This window comes from Centroberyx affinis, unplaced genomic scaffold, assembly GCF_046629955.1.
Source record: "Centroberyx affinis isolate AG114_WGS23_722 - 3 ecotype Tasmania unplaced genomic scaffold, CSIRO-AGI_Caff_v1 ptg005942l_1, whole genome shotgun sequence".
Classification (NCBI taxonomy): Eukaryota; Metazoa; Chordata; class Actinopteri; order Beryciformes; family Berycidae; genus Centroberyx; species Centroberyx affinis.
In genome coordinates this window covers 17,344-36,651 of record NW_027283019.1, presented here as the reverse complement: position 1 = coordinate 36,651, position 19,308 = coordinate 17,344, and the positions used below count along the sequence as shown (strand labels likewise).

Genomic DNA, 19,308 nt, shown 5'->3' with positions numbered 1-19,308 from the left:
ATATGCTTTATGTGTGTGTGTGTGTGTACATATAGCTGATCACCGCTCCAAATATACACAAAAGAGTCCCACCTAGAAGCTTCATCAACAAAAAAGCCAAGGGAAAAGACGTCGCAGTCCCGCCCACACTGTTTGATTGACAGGTGATCTCTGGGAAGTGCAGTGCAGAAACACCACAGCGATTTTATATTAGAAAAAAAAAAACATCATAAGATAACAAGCTAGGTGCTGATCCCTGAGCCATTTCATGTGAACCAACTGGTGTCTTAATACTTCCCGTACATTCCTGGCTTTTGTGCATATGCAGTCAGCAGAGTTAAGTGTTTGTGTGTCCATGCACTCAACAACATTTAGTGTGTTTTGTGTTTCCAGCTGGAAATGAATAATTAATTCCCCCACCAATCTGTGGTGTTGAGTCCATTTAAGCCAGTTGAAGTTTCTGCTTTGTTTTTGAAGTGTGTGTGTGTCAGCTGCCCTTTCATTTCTCACTCTCCTACCTTCTCTCTCAATTCCAAATCTGCTTTATTGGCATGACGGGAAAGAAACCTGTGTTGCCAAAGCAGTATAGTGTCACTTGAGGTAATGTTATCCCACTACTATAATTGGAGAGCGGTTTGTGTGTTTGTGTGTTTGTGTGTCCCACCATGGAGGAGAGGAGAGGAGAGGAGACAAGGAGAGGAGTGAGGAGAGGAGGGGAGACAAGGAGAGGAGAGAGGAGAGGAGAGGAGACAAGGAGAGGAGAGGAGAGGAGACAACGAGAGGAGAGGAGGAGAAGAGACAATGAGAAGAGAGGAGAGGAGAGGAGACAAGGAGAGGAGAGGAGACAAGGAGAGGAAAGGAGAGAGGAGAGGACAGGAGACAAGGAGATGAGGAGAGGAGAGGAGGAGAGGAGACAAGGAGAGGAGAGGACATGAGACAGGGAGAGGAGAGGAAAGGAGAGGAGACGAGACAAGGAGAGGAGAGAAGAGGAGAGAGGAGACAAGGAGAGGAGAAGAGAGGAGCGGAAACGAGGAGAGAGGAGAGTACAGGAGAGGAGGAGATGAGAGAGGAGAGGAGATGAGAGAGGAGAGGAGACAAGGAGAGGAGAAGAGAGGGGAGCGGAGACAAGCAGAGGAGAGAGGAGAGGACAGGAGAGGAGGAGAGGAGACAAGGAGAGGAGACAAGGAGAGGAGACGAGGAGAGGAGAGGAGACAAGGAGAAGAGAGGAGAGGACAGGAGAGGAGACAAGGAGAGGAGACAAGGAGAGGAGAGGAGAGGAGAGGAGGTTATAAATTCTAGCACATATGAACAGGCAGTCTCTCTCTCTCTCTCTCTCTCTCTCTCCAGCCAGGAGCGAAGGTCCACCCGGACGTCTTGTCGGAGCTGGTCCGCCCGAGCGTCGACTACGTCCGCCACAAGAAGTTCCGCTCGGGGAACTACCCGTCCTCCCTGAGCAACGAGTCCGACCGGCTGGTCCACTGGTGCCACGGAGCGCCCGGCGTCATCCATATGCTCCTCATGGCTCATAAGGTGAGAGGCTGGGTATTGGGTGACTCGCACTATGCGGTACAGGGCGTCCAAAAAAAGTCTGGAAAATTTCCCCCAGAAAGCAAAATTGAGAGGATTTTAAGTCAGGAGGTCTGGAAGCCTAACACCTCCCTATCCACCGGCTGGGAAATGACACCCTGAGAAGTCTGGAATCACAGCGATATGTAACACCATATATATTTTTTTTCTGTGATGGAGTGAGGATTCCACACTTTCCAGAAGGACACCCTGTGCCGCAGTGTGAAAAACTGGGCTGCTTTACATCATCAAAAGCACAGAGAGAGAGACAGAAAATATGCAATTTTGCCCACGTTTCCTCTGTCTGTGACATGATTGCATACAGCTGATAGACCTGAGCTCACCAGACCTTATGCAACCCGGCCTCTCCATCACAAAGACATGAACAACAGTGGCACCTTGTGGCGAGGGTGTGCATGACCACGTGTGTTTTGGCTCTTGGTAGTTTTTCACTGCATTTGGAGGATGCAGCACATTTCCCATGTCCAAGAAGAGAGCTGAAAAAGTGGTAAATCTGTTTTTGTCTTGTATGTGTATGAGGAATGAGCTCAAATGTACACAAACACACACCAGCACAGATTCATACTTTGGGATGGCAGGGTGCCCTAATGGTAAAAGAGATCGTCAAAGTATGAATGTAACTCATATAATGTTAATATATTGATTCCCTACAGAGAGCAATATAAGTGTTTGCCATCCGCCGATAAGAGAGACTTGTGAGCAGGTTGAAAAATGGAGCATGTGACAAAGCTTGGAAGTGAATATGCACTCCATGTTTGACTGTTTTCCCCTCCTGACAAAACACAAGGTGTCTTTCATTAGTCATAGCCTGGTGTATGCACACACACACACACACACACACTGCTCTACACACACGCAGAAGCTACAGAAATGCATTGTAGGGTAATTTCTTCTTTCCTCGGCCCATTAGTGAGCCACTTGGCAGCTAATGTGCTGCTATTTTGGCACTCCCATTCTTCTCTCTAATGCAGAGACATTTTAGTACCACACAGAGACTGTGAGGGCTTGGTTATGAAGCACAATGGGAGAAACCATTGCTTATCGCCGTCGCACTGTTATAACAACACATATCAAATCGCATATTTATTGCAAAAGTTGGCCAGTAGGGGCCTGTGAAGGACACCATGCATCAAAATAAGGGCATTTTCACACCTGCGCTTTTAGTCCGGTTAAATCACTCGGGTTCGTTTTCCCCTTGGTGCGATTCGTTTGGGCAGGTGTGAACACAGTAATCGCACTCGGGTGCGGACCAAAACGACCGCACCGAGACCCTTTAGAGGAGGCGGTCTCGGTCCGGTCCCGAACGAACTCTGGAGCGGTTCGTTTGTGGCGGGAACGTGATCCGACCTCGATCCGACCCAACTACCAGGTGTACTCAATTTACTCTGCAAGTTTGAGCTAAACGGCTCCTGTAGCCAGGTATAGCAGGTATAGCAGGTATAGCCAGGTCTAGCAGGTCCAGCAGGTACAGCAGGTATAGCAGGTATAACCAGTATAGCATTTTCAAGACGTTTCCTCGAAGTGCATTGGGCATTCTGCTGGTACAGTGTTGCCTGGTATATTGCCCAGATAATTACAACAGTTATGAGCAAATGCCGACTATGCCGTTGCTCCATGTCGCATAGCAATGTGCACTAGTCCAGAACACAGGACCTTCTTCCTGTATTTACTTTCTTGCTCCCGCCCCAGACACATCTGACCAATAAGCAGAGTGAACGTTCTCACGTGGTTTGTAGTGATGCATTTTGGTTCGCTTGGATTTTTCTCCGTGTGAAAAGAAACCGAACCAAGGGGGAAAACACTCCAAGTTTACAAACTCATCAACTGATTCAGACCAGAGCAAACCAACTATAGGTGTGAAAACACCCTAAGAAACTTTCAGCAGTTTCGTACAATTAAAAATACGAACATTTGTGCACTCAGTATATCTAAAGTAGGTTAAAGAATATGTAAAGAATAAATTAAGCACATTGTTGCATAAGCTTCTATTTATCATTCTATGAAGCTTCTATTTGTTACAAGCTACAGTTGCATTGTTAACATTCACTAGCAAGCCAATTAGTCTAACACTGCTGTATTCTCCTTTACCTCTTCACTAGATGTTTCTACTGGATCTCTACTCTAATTAGCTAGCTTACTCCTCTCTGTTGAGACTTTATTTCTCACAGTAAGCTGTGGTCACCAATAGAGGTTGATAAAACTCATAGATTACTTAATGTCCCTTTAAATCATGTGAATGATTCCCACCTCCAACATGAACCCGACCGTCAGGTAAATAAATCGAGCCACTTGGTCATTTTAACTTCTTAATCCAAGCCTGACCTTGGGCCTTTGCCTTCTCAGATTTACAAGATGAAAAACCAATAGAAAACATTTGGAGAACATAGCATTGCATAGTCACTGTATGGTCAGTTTGACAGCGTTTGTGGTCTCTGTCAAGTTGAACCCAGAAGTGTCTGGATTTTGCGAACAAACACCAAGTAATGCCAAATAGCCCCAGGCCCCAAATGTGAAATTAGGATCTGACTCAAAGTAAGGAAATTCCTATTCAGTGTGACAACTTGGCTACTCTTTACCCGCAGTGGCTGGTGATGGTAAGTTTCCAGAGAGCTTCCTTCTGTTTTATGTTTTCTGGCAGTGCTGCAGCCTGAGAGTTTAAGGTCATATCTCTCATAAGCTCACATCTTTAATGAAGTTCAATAAGTTTTAAGTTCTAAAATGTCTAGCTGAAGTATTTATGATGCTGCCAGATTAATTTTTAAATAGAAAATTACAGCAGAATGTGGCCGTAAATTAATAGATGGCACTAATGCACAAATTTGTGCCACCATTTGCGCCTACGACCCATGTATGCTCTGCTATGCTTTGTGTTCTATGCCTTGTACCACATACCCAGAACAGATGGTCTACTCCAGTGGTTCTCAACGTGGGGTCCGCGGACCACCAGGGGTCCTTGAGGGGGTTCCAGGGGGTCCCCAGCAAATGGATGAATTGTTCAACTTCACCATTATTTCATTTACAAGAAGTTAACACAATTAGAGAATGTAGAAGAAAAGACTGTTTTGGTCATAGTTTCACTGTTATCTCTCTACCTACAATACAGATAGTCATGGAATTCTGGACAAAATCATATCTAGCAATAAAAATATTCTCAGATTTGGGTCAGAGAGACAAAATCTCATCAAATGGAGGTCCGTGGCCCTAATGTGGACTAAATTAGGGGTCCTTGATAGAATCACTGGTCTACTCAACCAAACATCTTATGCTATTTCATTACATGAAGCTTTCAAGACAATTTTCTGAATTTGTTAGCATTGCAGGAAGGGTTGGAGGCTTAAATTGTCTCTCTTCTCATTTAGTTAATTGTCTGATCTCATCACATATCGGCAATGGAATTTTTGGCTCTGCGAAAACAGGATATACAGGACATGCTTCAATTTCTTGGAGCGAACAGATGAACAAGCCATTAGAGAATATGGATTCATCACGCTATTGCAGTGCGAGATTGCAATCACCTCACAAGGTTAGCTTGACTAAATATTAGGCTCCCCCACCCACCCTGATTCCACTAGTTCAGATTCCATTAAAGGTATTTTTTAAGCTTTCCATACCCCAAGGTTGTTGCTAAATTGGTATTGGGGAGCATACGAGTCCTGCAGGACTGATGCCTGCTGTCTTCTGCCAACCCGTGTAGACGCCTAGCTCTGTCTAATGGAGGTGTCAGCTGTGCTACTTAAGAGGTTTAAACACTTTTGACCCCTGGTGTAATTTGAACACGCCACCCTCACTTCTGAAATCAGATGCATGGAGCCACAATGTCCTGGAGGTAGTAATGGGGATGAGTCTCATTTGTAGATTTCTCGCCCAGATACTAGCAAGGGTAACAGGCGTAAGAGAGAAATAGTGTCCTTCTATCTGGCTGGAGTACAGTTCTGGAATTTTGAGCATCAAAGATTATTGAAGATATTTAAAAAAAAAAAAAATGTCATACAAGCATAAAGTAACATTCAAACATCATGAATATGTGGATAACTCAATTTTGCTAAAAAAAAAAATGCCAATGATACACATTCTCATTCACTTTCTTTCTGGGTGCACTTGTTTCACTGCTCCCAATCAGGTGGTGATGTACCGGCCAGGTGGAGTTTGCACTCCACCCAATCTGACCAGTAAACACTCTGCATTTCAATGCCCAAATGTACTGTATATAAAAACTCCCAAGTTCATGTACATGTGTCTTGACTTAGGATAGGGCTGGGCGATATGGTTGAAATCAATATCATGATAATCATAAGGATTTTTCTCGATATCAATATATATCACGATATGGTTCATGTATGCAAAATCATGTTAAATAATCAAATTAATGTTCATCTCATTGAACCGAATGGTAATGTTAGGTGTGATGTCAAACAAAACAGAAATTTTCAAATAATATTCCTACCATACCTCATTTTATCAGAGTTTTTAAGTAAAATTTGCTTGTCATCATCAATTCAGACAGCAGAAATGTGTCACAATATCAAAATATCTTCATATCATCACGATATGATTCCACTGAAAGACGATAAACGATAATATTGAATTATCGCCCAGCCCTAACTTAGGATATTTTTTTCTGAAGAGCCATGAAGATATTCATCATTGATCTTGCTGTTCTTTTGGGGTGAACAACATGTAAATTAGGCATTAAATTAGACACACACACATACAGACACACAGGCAAATCTAAGAGTGGGGTGATTCATACAGTAATGAATTTGCACAGTGATTACCTGACACATCAGCTACACAGCTCTCCATGTGCTACCTCTGCCTTCAGTTTTACCCCATGATAGGCAATGCCAAAGTGAATACAAACTGCTAGACCTACAAAAGAGGCATTTGTGCATGGCCTCAGTTTGAATGCAGAACACAGAGGGAAAGCTATGATCTCATTGTTTCTCAAACAAGCAGCCTTCTGATCTGGAGTCACATGCTGCCGTCGCACCACAAGATCCTGTTTCCCCACATCACAGACCGTAAAGCTGTTTGTCATCAGCTTCCAAGTAATTGATCTGGTACCACTGCCGCCAAAAAACAGTCTTAGAATTGTGTTTTTCTCCTAATTGGTTATCCAATCCTTTGATGTCTGAGACATTTGATTGGGCCATGTCACAGTGTGTCTTTTGAAGGGATAGGCTTGTTTATCCTCCACTGAAAGAGAGTTTTAGGCCATAATCACTTTTCTCTTGTACAAAAGCGAAGCTCGGCTGTGAGCATCGCTCGTAATGGAGGGAGCGAGAGATCAAAGGGTTTAAGGAGCGTTACATCTCTCTGGTCGCTATGCAACACAAAGTTTTACAACAAGTTTGCGATTGCTCTGCTTGCTCTTAGAAGAAGAGGGTGAGGATCCCAGTCTGAAGCGGAGGATGTGGGTGCATGGTGTCAGGGTAACGCCACCAAGTGCACCATGTCCAAAAAAACGCCAGGTGCACAGTTTGCAGGAGACGTGATTAATTCACTGAAAATAACTCAAGGAAGGCACATTAAAAATGGCCTGAAGGTGTTTCTCTGTTCTCCTTCACTATTGGGAGAGTAGACACCATGGAGGCATGAAAGTTGGTTTCTGTGTCACATGAAAGATGGAGCTAGTGGAGGGGTTTTTAATCATAATAATAATAATAATAAACTTTATTTATATAGCACCTTTCATATCATAAAATGCAACTCAAAGTGCTTTACAAGAGAAACAAAAAAAATCAATAAACAATCCTAAGATATAAAAAGCATAAAATAAGTATAAGAAATATAAAACGGGTATAATAATACAATAAATTGAAAATAATAAAGAACAATCCTAGATATAAAAAGCATAAAACAAGTATAAGAAAAATAAAAGAAGTATGAATTAATAACAATGGTGTTAAAATAAAAAGGTGGAATTAATTAAAAGCAAGATCATAAAAATGGGTTTTGATCTGTTTCTTAAAGCTATCAACAGAAGTTGCTTGTCTTATTTGTAATGGGAGTTTGTTCCAAACCTGTGGTGCATAAGAACAGAAAGCTGCTTCACCATACTTTTTGTAATTCATTTTTGGGACATTTAGTAAGCCAGCACTAGACGACCTAAGGGAACAGTTTGGAACATACTCAGATAAGCAGTCACACAGATATGAAGGTGCTAAACCATTTAGGACCTTATAAACTAGGGCTGTGCAAAAAAATTGATACAGCTGAGTATTGCAATATTTTTTTCCATGATACTGTAGCGATTTTCCCGCCCCTCGTATCGATACATTAAAAAAATTATTCATGTTTTAAACGGATTTAAAATGTCCTTAAATTTCCCTCAAATCCCTTTGAATTAAATAGTTTTGACTCAATTTGTCCGCTGAGTTATCAATATCATGTGATGTACATCATTAGACTACCCATTAGACTACCCAGGTGGTACACAGCAAGTTGTATTTTCAGAGTATTGCAGTGTATCGCAATATGTATCGTATCGCAATGTTTCGTGATACAATCGTATCGTGACACGTATCGTATCGTGACCCATGTATCGTGATACGTATCGTATCGTGACATGTATCGTGACACGTATCGTATCGTGACCCATGTATCATGATACAATCGTATCGTGACCCATGTATCGTGATATGTATCGTGATATGTATCGTGATACGTATCGTGATACCTATCGTACGGTGGCCCATGTATCGTGATACGTGTCGTATCGTGAGGTTCTTGTCAATACCCAGCCTTATTATAAACAAGTAAAAGAATTTTAAAATCAATCCTCAATGTTACAGGGAGCCAGTGCAATGAGGCTAGAACTGGTGTAATATGTTCTCTTTTCATGGTTTTTGTTAAAATTCTGGCTGCTGCATTTTGTACAAGCTGCAGCCTATCAATAGTTTTTTTTTAGGTAATCCAGTAAAGAGTGCATTGCCGTAATCTAGCCGAGAGAAGACAAATGCGTGGGTCAACTTTTTGACATCCTCCAGTGAGAGGTAGGGTCTAACTCTTGCAATATTTCTTAAATGAAAAAAGGCAATCTTAGTAACATTGTTGATATGTGATTTAAAATCTCAGAGTCAAGAATAACACCCAGGTTTTTTACTTCAGGCTTATACTTCCAAATCTGCTTGATAGCTTTTCTCTCTGTGCATTTGTACCAATTATAAGAATTTCTGTTTTATCTTCATTTAATCTGAGGAATTTTTTACTCATCCACTGTTAAATGCTGGATAGGCAATTTATCAAAGGATTTAGGGCATCAGTGTCATCTGGCGCTACAGAGAAATATAACTTATTTGGGATGCAATTTATACCTCACTTCTTCATTTTCTTATACTGTATATGGCAACAACACCTGCTGGCTTTGTGTGAGCACTGCTTTTTTTCAGCCTTACATAATCTTAGACTCAGTCACACTGCCAGCTCTGTGTTTACCTCAGGTGCTTCATATACGGTCAGACAGGTCATCCCCGAGTTCTGCTATGAAATGTACCAGCAACCCTTTAATCTGGATTAGACTTGTTACCCCGCTAATGAGGTCTGGGCATATGGGAACATCAAGTGTATTATGTCGGCTCACCTCTTGTCCTTTCTCCTGGGAAAGGTAAGAAATGGCGACCAGCCTGTGGGAAAAGTGTATTTGTATGTTGTAGGGCAGTGGTTCTCAACGTGGGGTCCGGGACAACCAGGGGTTCTTGAGGGGGTTCCAGGGGGTCTTCTCTATTATTTCATTTACAAGAAGTTAACACAATTAGAGAATGTAGAAAAATGACAGTTTTGATCATAGTTCCACTGTTATCTCTACAGATAGTCATGGAATTCTGGACAAAATCATATCCAACAATAAATACATTCTCAGATTTGGGTCCGAGAGACAAAATCTCAGTGGTAGACTGTCTAAATGAGGGCCCGTGGCTCTAATGTGGACTAAATTAGGGGTCCTTAATTAGGGCTGCAAATAGCTGATATTTTGTGCCGAATTTGACAATTTCCATTCCAAAAAATGAGTATTCAGTGTTTTCCCCAGAATGAATTTTTCTTGTCGGGGTGGAAAAGCCTCTGAACCGGCTTTTAGACCATTTTAGTACCTAACCCTTACGAGGTGTATAGGACATATAACTTGCAAGATACTGTATTATAAAACATTTCCCATGTATCGAGCTACTATTTTTTGCCCAGGTTTGATCGGTCGTCCCGCTCGGTCCGTGTCTCCCCAGGTGTTCAAGGAGGAGAAGTACCTGAAGGAGGCGGCGGAGTGCGGCGAGGTGATCTGGCAGCGCGGCCTGCTGAGGAAAGGCTACGGCATCTGCCACGGCACCGCCGGCAACGGCTACGCCTTCCTGTCCCTCTACCAGCTCACCCAGGACAAGAAGTACCTGTACCGCGCCTGCAAGGTAGGAACAAGGGGCTGGACCCATATATGGGGTCGAGTATTGTTCTGTTACTGAAAATGGGATCCGGTCCAGTCAGTGGCATCCACCTCTGATACGATGCAGTTTGATTTATTACATACTTGTAATCAATCTGGATAACACTTTATAATTACCATCACTAAAAAATGGGAATGAGTCATTGTTAAATATTTATTAACCGTCAACTGATTGGTGATTAATTTCCTGCATAGTTTACTACTTAATAGTAAATGATATAATTTAAATAATTATTAATTTAGATATTATCATGAATTAATAACATTTTAGTCAATGTTAATTTATCATTTACATATTATCATTACTGTTGATTCAATGATTTTTGATTGCCTTAGACCATAGGCGGATTATGTCTAAGGCAATCAAACCCCACCACCACCACCACCACCACCACCTCCCGCACTACCACAACAGGACATTTTTGCAAGTACAGGCACGTATACGCAGAGGCAATCGCGCAATATCACCTGAATCTCAACTCAGGATTTACAGCTCAGAATTTACACAGTCAAAGCCGACAGCATGTTAGAAAAACACTTATCTGAATATAATTTGGAATACGTTTAAGTCACTTCTAACAACTGAATGCCCTCATTGCATGTATAATCTTGCTATGCCTATTATCTTTTTTTGTTATTGCACTTATGGGAGAGAAAACAATTACAAAGGAATTACAAGTTGCAAACACATATTATTCTAGGCCTAAAAAACATATTTTACAGTGCAAAATGCCTTTGATTGCCTGCAACACAGTAGCTGCATGGTATATGAGTCAGTGGGTCTTATTCTGACAGATCAGGAGTGGAAAACAACATTGGACAATAATGCAGCACTTTACTGCTAAAGCGCTATAGATAAACTGAGGGAAACACTCACTGTGACAGAGCCATGTTGACACCTTCAAAACAAATGTTTAGGTTATTACAGGGCGAATTTTGGGGCTTTGGTGTTGATATAAATGACTAAGGCCTTTGACTGCAGGGCAGTAAATGAAAAGTTAGTGACAGCATCATCATGTATCAGGCTCTGGCTTAGGGGCCCCCCTGAGCTCTAGGGCCCCTGGGCCTGTGCCCGGTTGGCCCGTTCAGTAATCCATCCATGGCCTTAGATAACAATTTGTTTGGGATTTGATTTGTCTATTATAAGGTTGCAACCATTGTTTAATGCTTAATAAACAGTGAACGTGTGATTTTTAAACATAAATGAAAATTACTTGGGGCCCCATGTGTAAAGGTGCATCTGATAACCACTGAAAATGTGAACAGGCTGTCAGAGGAGAAAGGTGGAATAAAAACAGCAATAGCAGTGAATGAACAATGAAAAATAAATTACACCGGCATTTTCCATTCACATTGCCTTTTTATTCCATCTCTCTCATATATTGATTATGTTTGGTCAACCCTCCCAGGTAAGTCAACAGTTGCCCATGCAGTTTTCTCTCAAACCTGGTATTTCTGGTTGATGTAGTGTAGGAAAAACAAAGCTTTAATGCTGTAAAGCACTGAAAGTGTTAGTGAACAACAATGACCATAACTCATTTCATCTATGGTACTGGTCAGTGCCAACATAAACCGAGTAGTGAGGCAAAGTTTGAAATGTAGTGATGGGTGAAATGTTTTTTATTCCCTCATTTCAGTCTATATCTAGTATGTTGAGGAGATAACCCATGTGTAATTTGTTATATTTGCTGTATGTTATATTTGCTTCACAAAACTAGTGATAATCAGACGGGGTATAATAGTCAGCTAATGTTGCGGTTGCAAGTTAGCCAATGCTCATCTCATTAGCTTATAGTTGGTATTCGGGTTGGCAGTGTTATTAGCCTCACACCGGGAACACCGTTATTTTGTACTCCAAAAAATGGTAATACTTTACAATAAGGGTACACGAAGTTAAGGGTTAGTTAATGCTTAATAAGGGTTAGTTCATGCTTAATAAGGATTAGTTAATACTTAATAAGCATTAACTAACCCTTAATTAACAGTTAACTAATGTGTAATTTACTAATGGTGTTCATGTTAACTAAGGTATTAATTTATACATTATTTAATAGTTTATAAAGATGACTATTAAATAATGTATAAATTAATTAATTAACACCATTAGTAAATGATTACCAGACACATTAGTTAACTGTTAATTAAGGGTTAGTTAATGCTTATTAAGCATTAACTAACCCTTAACTTAGTGACCCTTACTGTAAAAGTGTTACCCAAAAAATAAAAGCACATATTCAGAGCTTCCATGTTCACGTTGGGCTACTAAATGATAAATGGAGATACAGTTGCTGATTTAGTCATCTAATTATTTGATGTACGATTTCTTTTACTTTGCTCATCAAGCACATAAAGATGAATCTCACATAAAAGCTGCTATACAAATGAAGATGTTGTTCTTGTTATTACCTTCCTCCAGTTTGCCGAGTGGTGTTTGGACTACGGGGACCCACGGCTGCCGCATCCCGGACAGACCCTACTCCCTGTTTGAAGGTACCAAATACTCGTTCAACTTTCCAGCAGATGGACCGCAAAACCGCCTTGACATTTTCCCTCCGTCCCATCTGTTCCAATCGATGTAATAGCAGGCCTGTAATTTTTGTTGTGAAAATGAAGTCTGACGCTCCTCGCCCGTTCCCCCATCAAAGGCCAATTACATAGCGGGCCCGCGTGTAATTTCATCTGGACTAAATTGGAGTGGCCTTTCACTTAGCTGTAATGGAAGAATTAAAGACAACGCCGGCAACAAAAACACAGCGGCGGCGCTCCGTTCAGTAGAAAGAAGCCATCGACCAGGCAGAAGCGGCAGAACGTTCGCTGGTGTAATCACAGCACTTAAACTTTCAGCTGGACATATGTAGATGCAAAAGTACCTGTTTTTTGTTTTTGTTTTCTCCAGATAAATGAAAGCTAAATAGTTTGGTAAGAAGTAATGATCGGAGTACTTCTTACCTTCTCTAACATTTCTTTGGTTACTCAGCGGACCCACATAGACTCTTGCATTTCCAATTTTAAACTTAAACGTGTATTACTGCCTACCGGTTGAAATTCATACATACAGCACCAGACAGTACCACTTTACTTCCCCTATTTTATACTTAACTTACTGGGAATTCCATAATTTTTCATCATCTTAAATCCATTTTGATCTAAAGGCTTCTGCTTAAATGCTTGAAATATGTTTCTTAGACAAATATAGATAGTGAAGTTGATCCTATGTATGAATTTCTTTCCAAAGCCTTTGCCTTTCCATCAAGGCAAAGGGACTTAAAAGAATCTAAAATATAAGATAGTTTTGATTTGTTTAACACTTTTCTGGTCACTGCATAATTCCATTTGTGTTATTTCATAGTTTCTAGTATTCTAAAATGTGGAAATAGTAAAAAATAAAGAAAAATGTGGTGGTCCCCAAACGTTTGACAGGCAGTGTATGTTTCCATTCAACTGTCAAGCTAATTTTAAAGGCGAAATAAGTAAGATTTGTACTGCTGCATTGCACAAAATGAATATATCTGAAGGGGATTGAAGGAGTTTGTTGATCAATACCAATTACTCAGCGATTACTTGGTCAGATGCTGAGATTTCTGGCTTGCAAAACTCACTTTACAGCCTTTTTTTTTGGAACAGGTCCCACCCCATTGGAGTTTTAAGACACTCCTTTTGGAACACTCGAACCATTCAGCAGGCTGCTACATCATTATTCCACAAATGCATTTCCATTGCTCTTTAACACATCATTTCTGTATCGACAAAAGAAATTTCTGCCTCTAGTGAGCGTTAAAGTTTGCGCGATATTGAGGAAATAGCATCAAATTTTGCCAATTCGTTCCGATTTTCTCTTTCGATACATCACATACTTGGATGTAAACCCAGCAATTTATGTCTGTGTGTGTGGTGTCTCTCTATTGTTGGTTCATCTGGCACAGAACTTTCAGTTGATAGTTGGTGAAATCATTAGAAATTCCCATCCCAGGGTTCCTACACATTTTCAATTCCAAAATCCCCTACTTTTTCCCACTTTTTTTGAAGATTTTGTCTGGTGTTCAATATGATTTGCTAACTAGGTCATATCACTGTATAGATGAAGATTGTTCTTCACAGCGACAAATATCAGAATATGTGAGATGATTGGCAGGGTTCCTACACGCTTTCTATTTTAAAATTCCATATTTTTCCCAGACCCTATGTTCTTGACTGGATTTGATTTTGGTGGGTATTTGATATAATACATGCTGACAGCGGCTGGGTAATAAGAGCGTCCCTCTATCTGAACATTATTCTTCACATCAACAAAAACTGTGGACTCAAAGTGGCTCTACAACAACATAAAAGCTAGAATTATGTGTGTATCAGACCTGAACCACAACATTTTCCATACTTTTCCAGACATTTTTTCAAATTCCCAAACTATTCAAGACCTGGAAATGATCAAATTCATTTTTAATACATTTCCAGACTTTCCAGACCTGCGTAGGAACCCTGCCATCCCTATTCCCTGTCTTTTTCTAGCCAGCAGTAACGGATGTGTTTCTCCTCTCAGGTATGGCGGGGGCCATCCACTACCTGTCAGAGCTGGCGAACCCCGAGGCGTCCCGTTTCCCCGCCTTTGAACTTTGACCTGCTCCCCCCCCCCCCCTCCCCTCCCAGGAGACTGAGGAATGCCGAAGAGTCAAAGGTGGACGAAATGGTGGAAGGGAATTGAAAGGCGGTTGGCGGAATGCTGGACAGTGATGTATTTGCGTTATAGATTTCCAACCTTGGCCAAAGTGAGCAGTGACTGATTGAGACTGAAAAGAGAAAGCCAGGTTGGAACTGAGTTTTAATTGATCCGGTTGTTTGTTTGATGGAGCGAACAGTTGATTTGTTCTTGGGATTGAACAAAGACGTATACCAAAAGAAAAAGGGAAAATTGACCTAAGATTTTTTTGGGGGACAAAACTACAGCCTGAAAGTTGTTGATCCAGTGAAAATAAAAGAAACGGACCAATCAGGCGGATAGTGGATCCAAGAACATGATGTTGATTTGATATTTTTCATCATTGAAGACGGACAGTTGTTTCTTCTGCAATGGGGCTCATTATGGGAAGACTATGACGCTTCTGGATTCCCCAACTGTTTCCAGCCGGCATTGACGCAGAAAAAGAAGAACACACCCCCAAGCCCTCAGCCTTTAATACTGTAGCACCTAGGCCAAGAAAGAGGGTGGGTGTGAGTGAGTGTGTGCGTGTGTGTGTGTGTGTTTGAAGTGAGCTAAAGCCGTTTTGGTATCTCCACGCCTCTGCATGCTCGTCGTAATCGGCTCTTGGTGCCTCATATCCTGTCAATGTAGTGATTTCCTCTTCCTGTGTTTTCTGGTGTGCTGTTAAATAGAAAATATATTATTTCAATTCTCCAGGCATTTGTCACACAGTGGGAAAGTGTTTCTCTATTATTACCTCAGTTAATAAACAGATGAAAACTAGCTTAGTGTAGGGCTGAACGATTTTGAAAAAATATCTAATTGCGATTATTTTGACTGATATTGCAATTGCGATATGATTTGCGATATTAGAGGGAATGATAATTTTTACATCATTATTCTCATTTTCATTGGAAAACGTATTAAAACGATTATGGTGTGATTTTTGCGGGGATCTGTACCAAACAAAGATGTTTTCTTAAGTCTGTAGAATATGATGTGTAGGCCAGGACATCTCTGCAGCACCACAATATTTCATTTAAAATGGTATTTTGACACACATTTCGCCTTTAACAAATATTTGAAAATTGCAGTAGGCCATGTTGCGATTTCGTTAAAATTTGTATTAATTGTTCAGACCTAGCTTAGTGCTAGTTTCACGCTGGTCTGTTTTGTCTGTGAAGCTGACCCATATAACAGCTTAAAGTATCAAACCCACGTGTATATTCATAATTTCTAATAATTCCCAGCATCTATGCTAAGTTGACATCACACAGATGACAAAAATCAAGGAGACCCAAGGCAACCTGCTTTGGCCTGTACATGATTTTAGCCACAGAGATGGCAACATGTAATGACCAGTATGGTAACTGCCACAGGTGAATGAAACTGAATGAGCATCCAAAATAAATGGAGGTCTATGAACACTGTACCCAAAAGTCCTTAAGGACAAACCAAACGCGTAGAAGCACTCCACCTAGTGGCGAGAAGTGGGGGTGCTGGCAAATTTTATCCCATAATGTCACAAGTGCCCAATAAATTGAAATAAGTTTGATTCATAATATGAGAGCAAACCTATAATGTGCTGAAAAAAATTCCACATTTGTCCCTCTACCTGAAAACGGCTTGTTTGCATTGTTAGCATTTCCGTTGAAACCACTTGTTAGCTTGCATCTAGCAGCACGCATTGGCTAATTGAAGTACCAAAGCTTTTTCCCCACTGTGTGACAAGTGGGGATTAAAAATCTATGAACATTGTCCCCAAAAAATGTCCTTATGGACATACCAACACATGGAAGCACTCCACCTAGTGCCACTATGTGTACCCATTGTTTTAAAGTAGGGGTGCTGGCAAATTTCCAAGCTATTTTTTCACTAACTGAAATGGAAAGGCAGAAGAAATTATCCCATAATGTCACAAGTGCCCGATGAATTGAAATAAGTTTTATTCATGTGAGAGCAAACCTTCAATGTGCTGAAAAATGTCTCTACATTTGTCCCTCAGCTACCTGAAAACGGCTTGTTTGCATTGTTAGCATTTCCGCTGAAACTAGTCAAGCTAGCTTGTTAGCTTGCATCTAGCAGCACGCATCGGCTAATTGAAGTACCAAAACTTTTTCCCCACTCTGTTACAAGTGGGGAAAAATATTACAAAAAAAATATCCCCATAGCTAGGTGTGCTGACACACGTTTTACTGTCCCATGATGCTGTTTCAGAGGCTTTTCCACCCTGCCAAGAATAGAATTCTTGGCGAAACACGGAAAACCTGTACATTTTTGGTAATTTTTGGCATGAACATGGTCAAATTTAAAGATATTGAATATCGGTACCAAATACCAGCTTTCGGCATCTTCAGTCCAAAGATATTGGTTTCAGCCTTGAAAAACCCATGTCGGTCGAACCCTACCCATCGCCATAACTTCCCTACCACACCGTCTCCTAATCTTGCTTTATTTGACCGATTTCCCTTCCTCCTATTTTACCTAGCTAGCTACCCTCACTTCTCTTCCTATCCTTACCTACTAATGTCGCATTCATGTGCGCGTCGGATGTACGTTTCTACACGTTGTGAAGTCGGACACCCGACCTAGGCACGTTCATGTGTTTTTTGGTCGGGAAAATAAAACTAGGGATGGGCATTTCAAGCAAAAGTACTATTCGATATTCACTGGGAACTATTCGACCATTCTTCGAAGATCACCCCCCGGGCCTTCTCTCGTTTTAACATTAAAACGAGAGACGGACCGGTTCGGGGCTAATCAAGCCATAGCTATTTACTACTAGCAAGCTATGAAAATATACTTTTTAAGACAAGATGATATTCACACAAACTATTTGATTTTTTATAATTTAATGACTGTTCGAAAATTCGAAAATCATGACCCATCCCTAAATAAAACCAAAAATTCGAAAACATATTGCGTAATATGTATTGTTTGGTTTACTTCTGACAGCTGCGTGCCTGAGACCCGACTATTAGATGCTAGTTACATTAAACTTAAATTTTGGTAGATCAATAGTTTCTACCATCAACAACAACAGAGTGACGTTGTTGTCAGCCTTGTTGGTGAAGGCAGCTACTTCACAACTCGGCCATTTTGTGCACCATGTAGAAACCCCGATCGCAGTCCCCGTCAGTGGCCGACTTGGGCGGGGCGTTCAAGCGGTACTTCCCGATGGGAAAGCCGTATTTCCGATAATCCCGACAGCACATGAATGCGCATAAATATCTTACTCTCTTGTTGGGGATCTTGTCACGGTTGTCATTGCATGAGGATAATGTCACATGTAATAATAGCCTTGGGAATATGTGTGTGTTTGTCTCTCAGTGCGTGTTACGAGTTAAGCCAATGTGGTCGTTCGACTCTGTGCGTCAGTCAGATGAAACGGTGTCTTTCGTTTTCTGGTCCGGAGTTCTTCGGTGGTGATTTGTGTCCCGGTCCACAGCAGCGAGGACTCTGTGGACATTTGTGGAAAAGTGTTTTGACCTTCGTCCTCGTCGGTGTATTGAATGTGTATTTTTTTTTTGTTTTTTCCCTCCCCCAAACTCCCAGGCTTCAGCGACAGAGCAGCAGTGTCAAAATGTCTCGACCAATTCTTTTAGCTGCTTCTTGGCTAGCCAGTGCTTACAAAAGTCAAGCGACAATTTCATGCAAGGTTTGATATTGTTGGAAATAAAGAATGAATAGAACAACTTTTCTTGTTCGGTCGGTTTCTTCATACGCAAATGCATATTTTCTCAGGGATTTATGCCATGTGCACGTCATATCAGACGAACAGGATCTTGTTATGACTTGAAACCGTTCACATGTTTAATTCATTGTCATTCCCACTATTGCTCCAATGTCCTGTCCTTTTCCAGGTAATTTTATTGTCTAGAAACTGATTACCTTGGATTGTTAGACCACCCAGGGGCACTACCGACAAATTTTTAATTAATGCGCTCACCCAGGAGCACAAATCATGATAACAGTACGACGCAAATTGGTGTGGCCTATAATTAAATATCAAAGGTGACTGTGCAGGATGTTCCTCTCTACACAAAGCAATTAGAAATGAATGCAATCCAGTCAAAACATCCCAAACCTAAACTTGTAATTTTCCATATGGGTTATTAATTCTTAGCTCATTAAAAAAGATAACTAAGCTTAGACTATTTTCCTGACACTTTTTGTTGATGCATCCAGTGAGCTTAGGTAAACTAAGCTAAACTGAACCCTTCAGTTCAAAGGATGTTTAGAGAGAAGTAACCAGTGTACCATCTTATGTCAGTTGTTTGAAATTGCAATCAAATCGCTGAATTGTAGATAAACTAAAAACAACAGCAGTCACTTTTGTAACGGCTGTTAGTCAGGGGCTTTAACAGGATGAAGTGTCTTTCTTTGTAAAACAAAATCACAATACAGACCATTGTGTGAATGTTATATAAGCTTTAATTACGCCCACTTTGTGCCTTTTCACACATACCGGCTTCCATTGCGTTTGGTCGTATGTTCTTTTAAAGTCCTTTAGTCATCCAGGGCACTAATACTTACTGATGAGTCAACAGAAGAACAGAAATCTGGATTAATATATCAAACTGTGTTAATAAATGTCAGGAAAATGTTTTTGATGTCAGAAGGGATATACTATATA

General features: G+C 40.9%; 1 protein-coding gene across 1 annotated transcript; it reads left to right on the top strand.

Annotated features, from left to right (window-relative positions):
• Positions 1 to 1,326: 1,326 nt before the first annotated feature.
• On the top strand, positions 1,327 to 18,357 carry LOC139667992 (lanC-like protein 2; the record flags this gene model as incomplete). Its single annotated transcript, XM_071547461.1, is given in 5 exon segments — positions 1,327 to 1,509; positions 9,786 to 9,962; positions 12,414 to 12,437; positions 12,439 to 12,487; positions 14,535 to 18,357. Coding segments are annotated over 5 exon segments (510 nt in total), but the record flags the coding sequence as incomplete, so codon positions are not given.
• Positions 18,358 to 19,308: the final 951 nt, after the last annotated feature.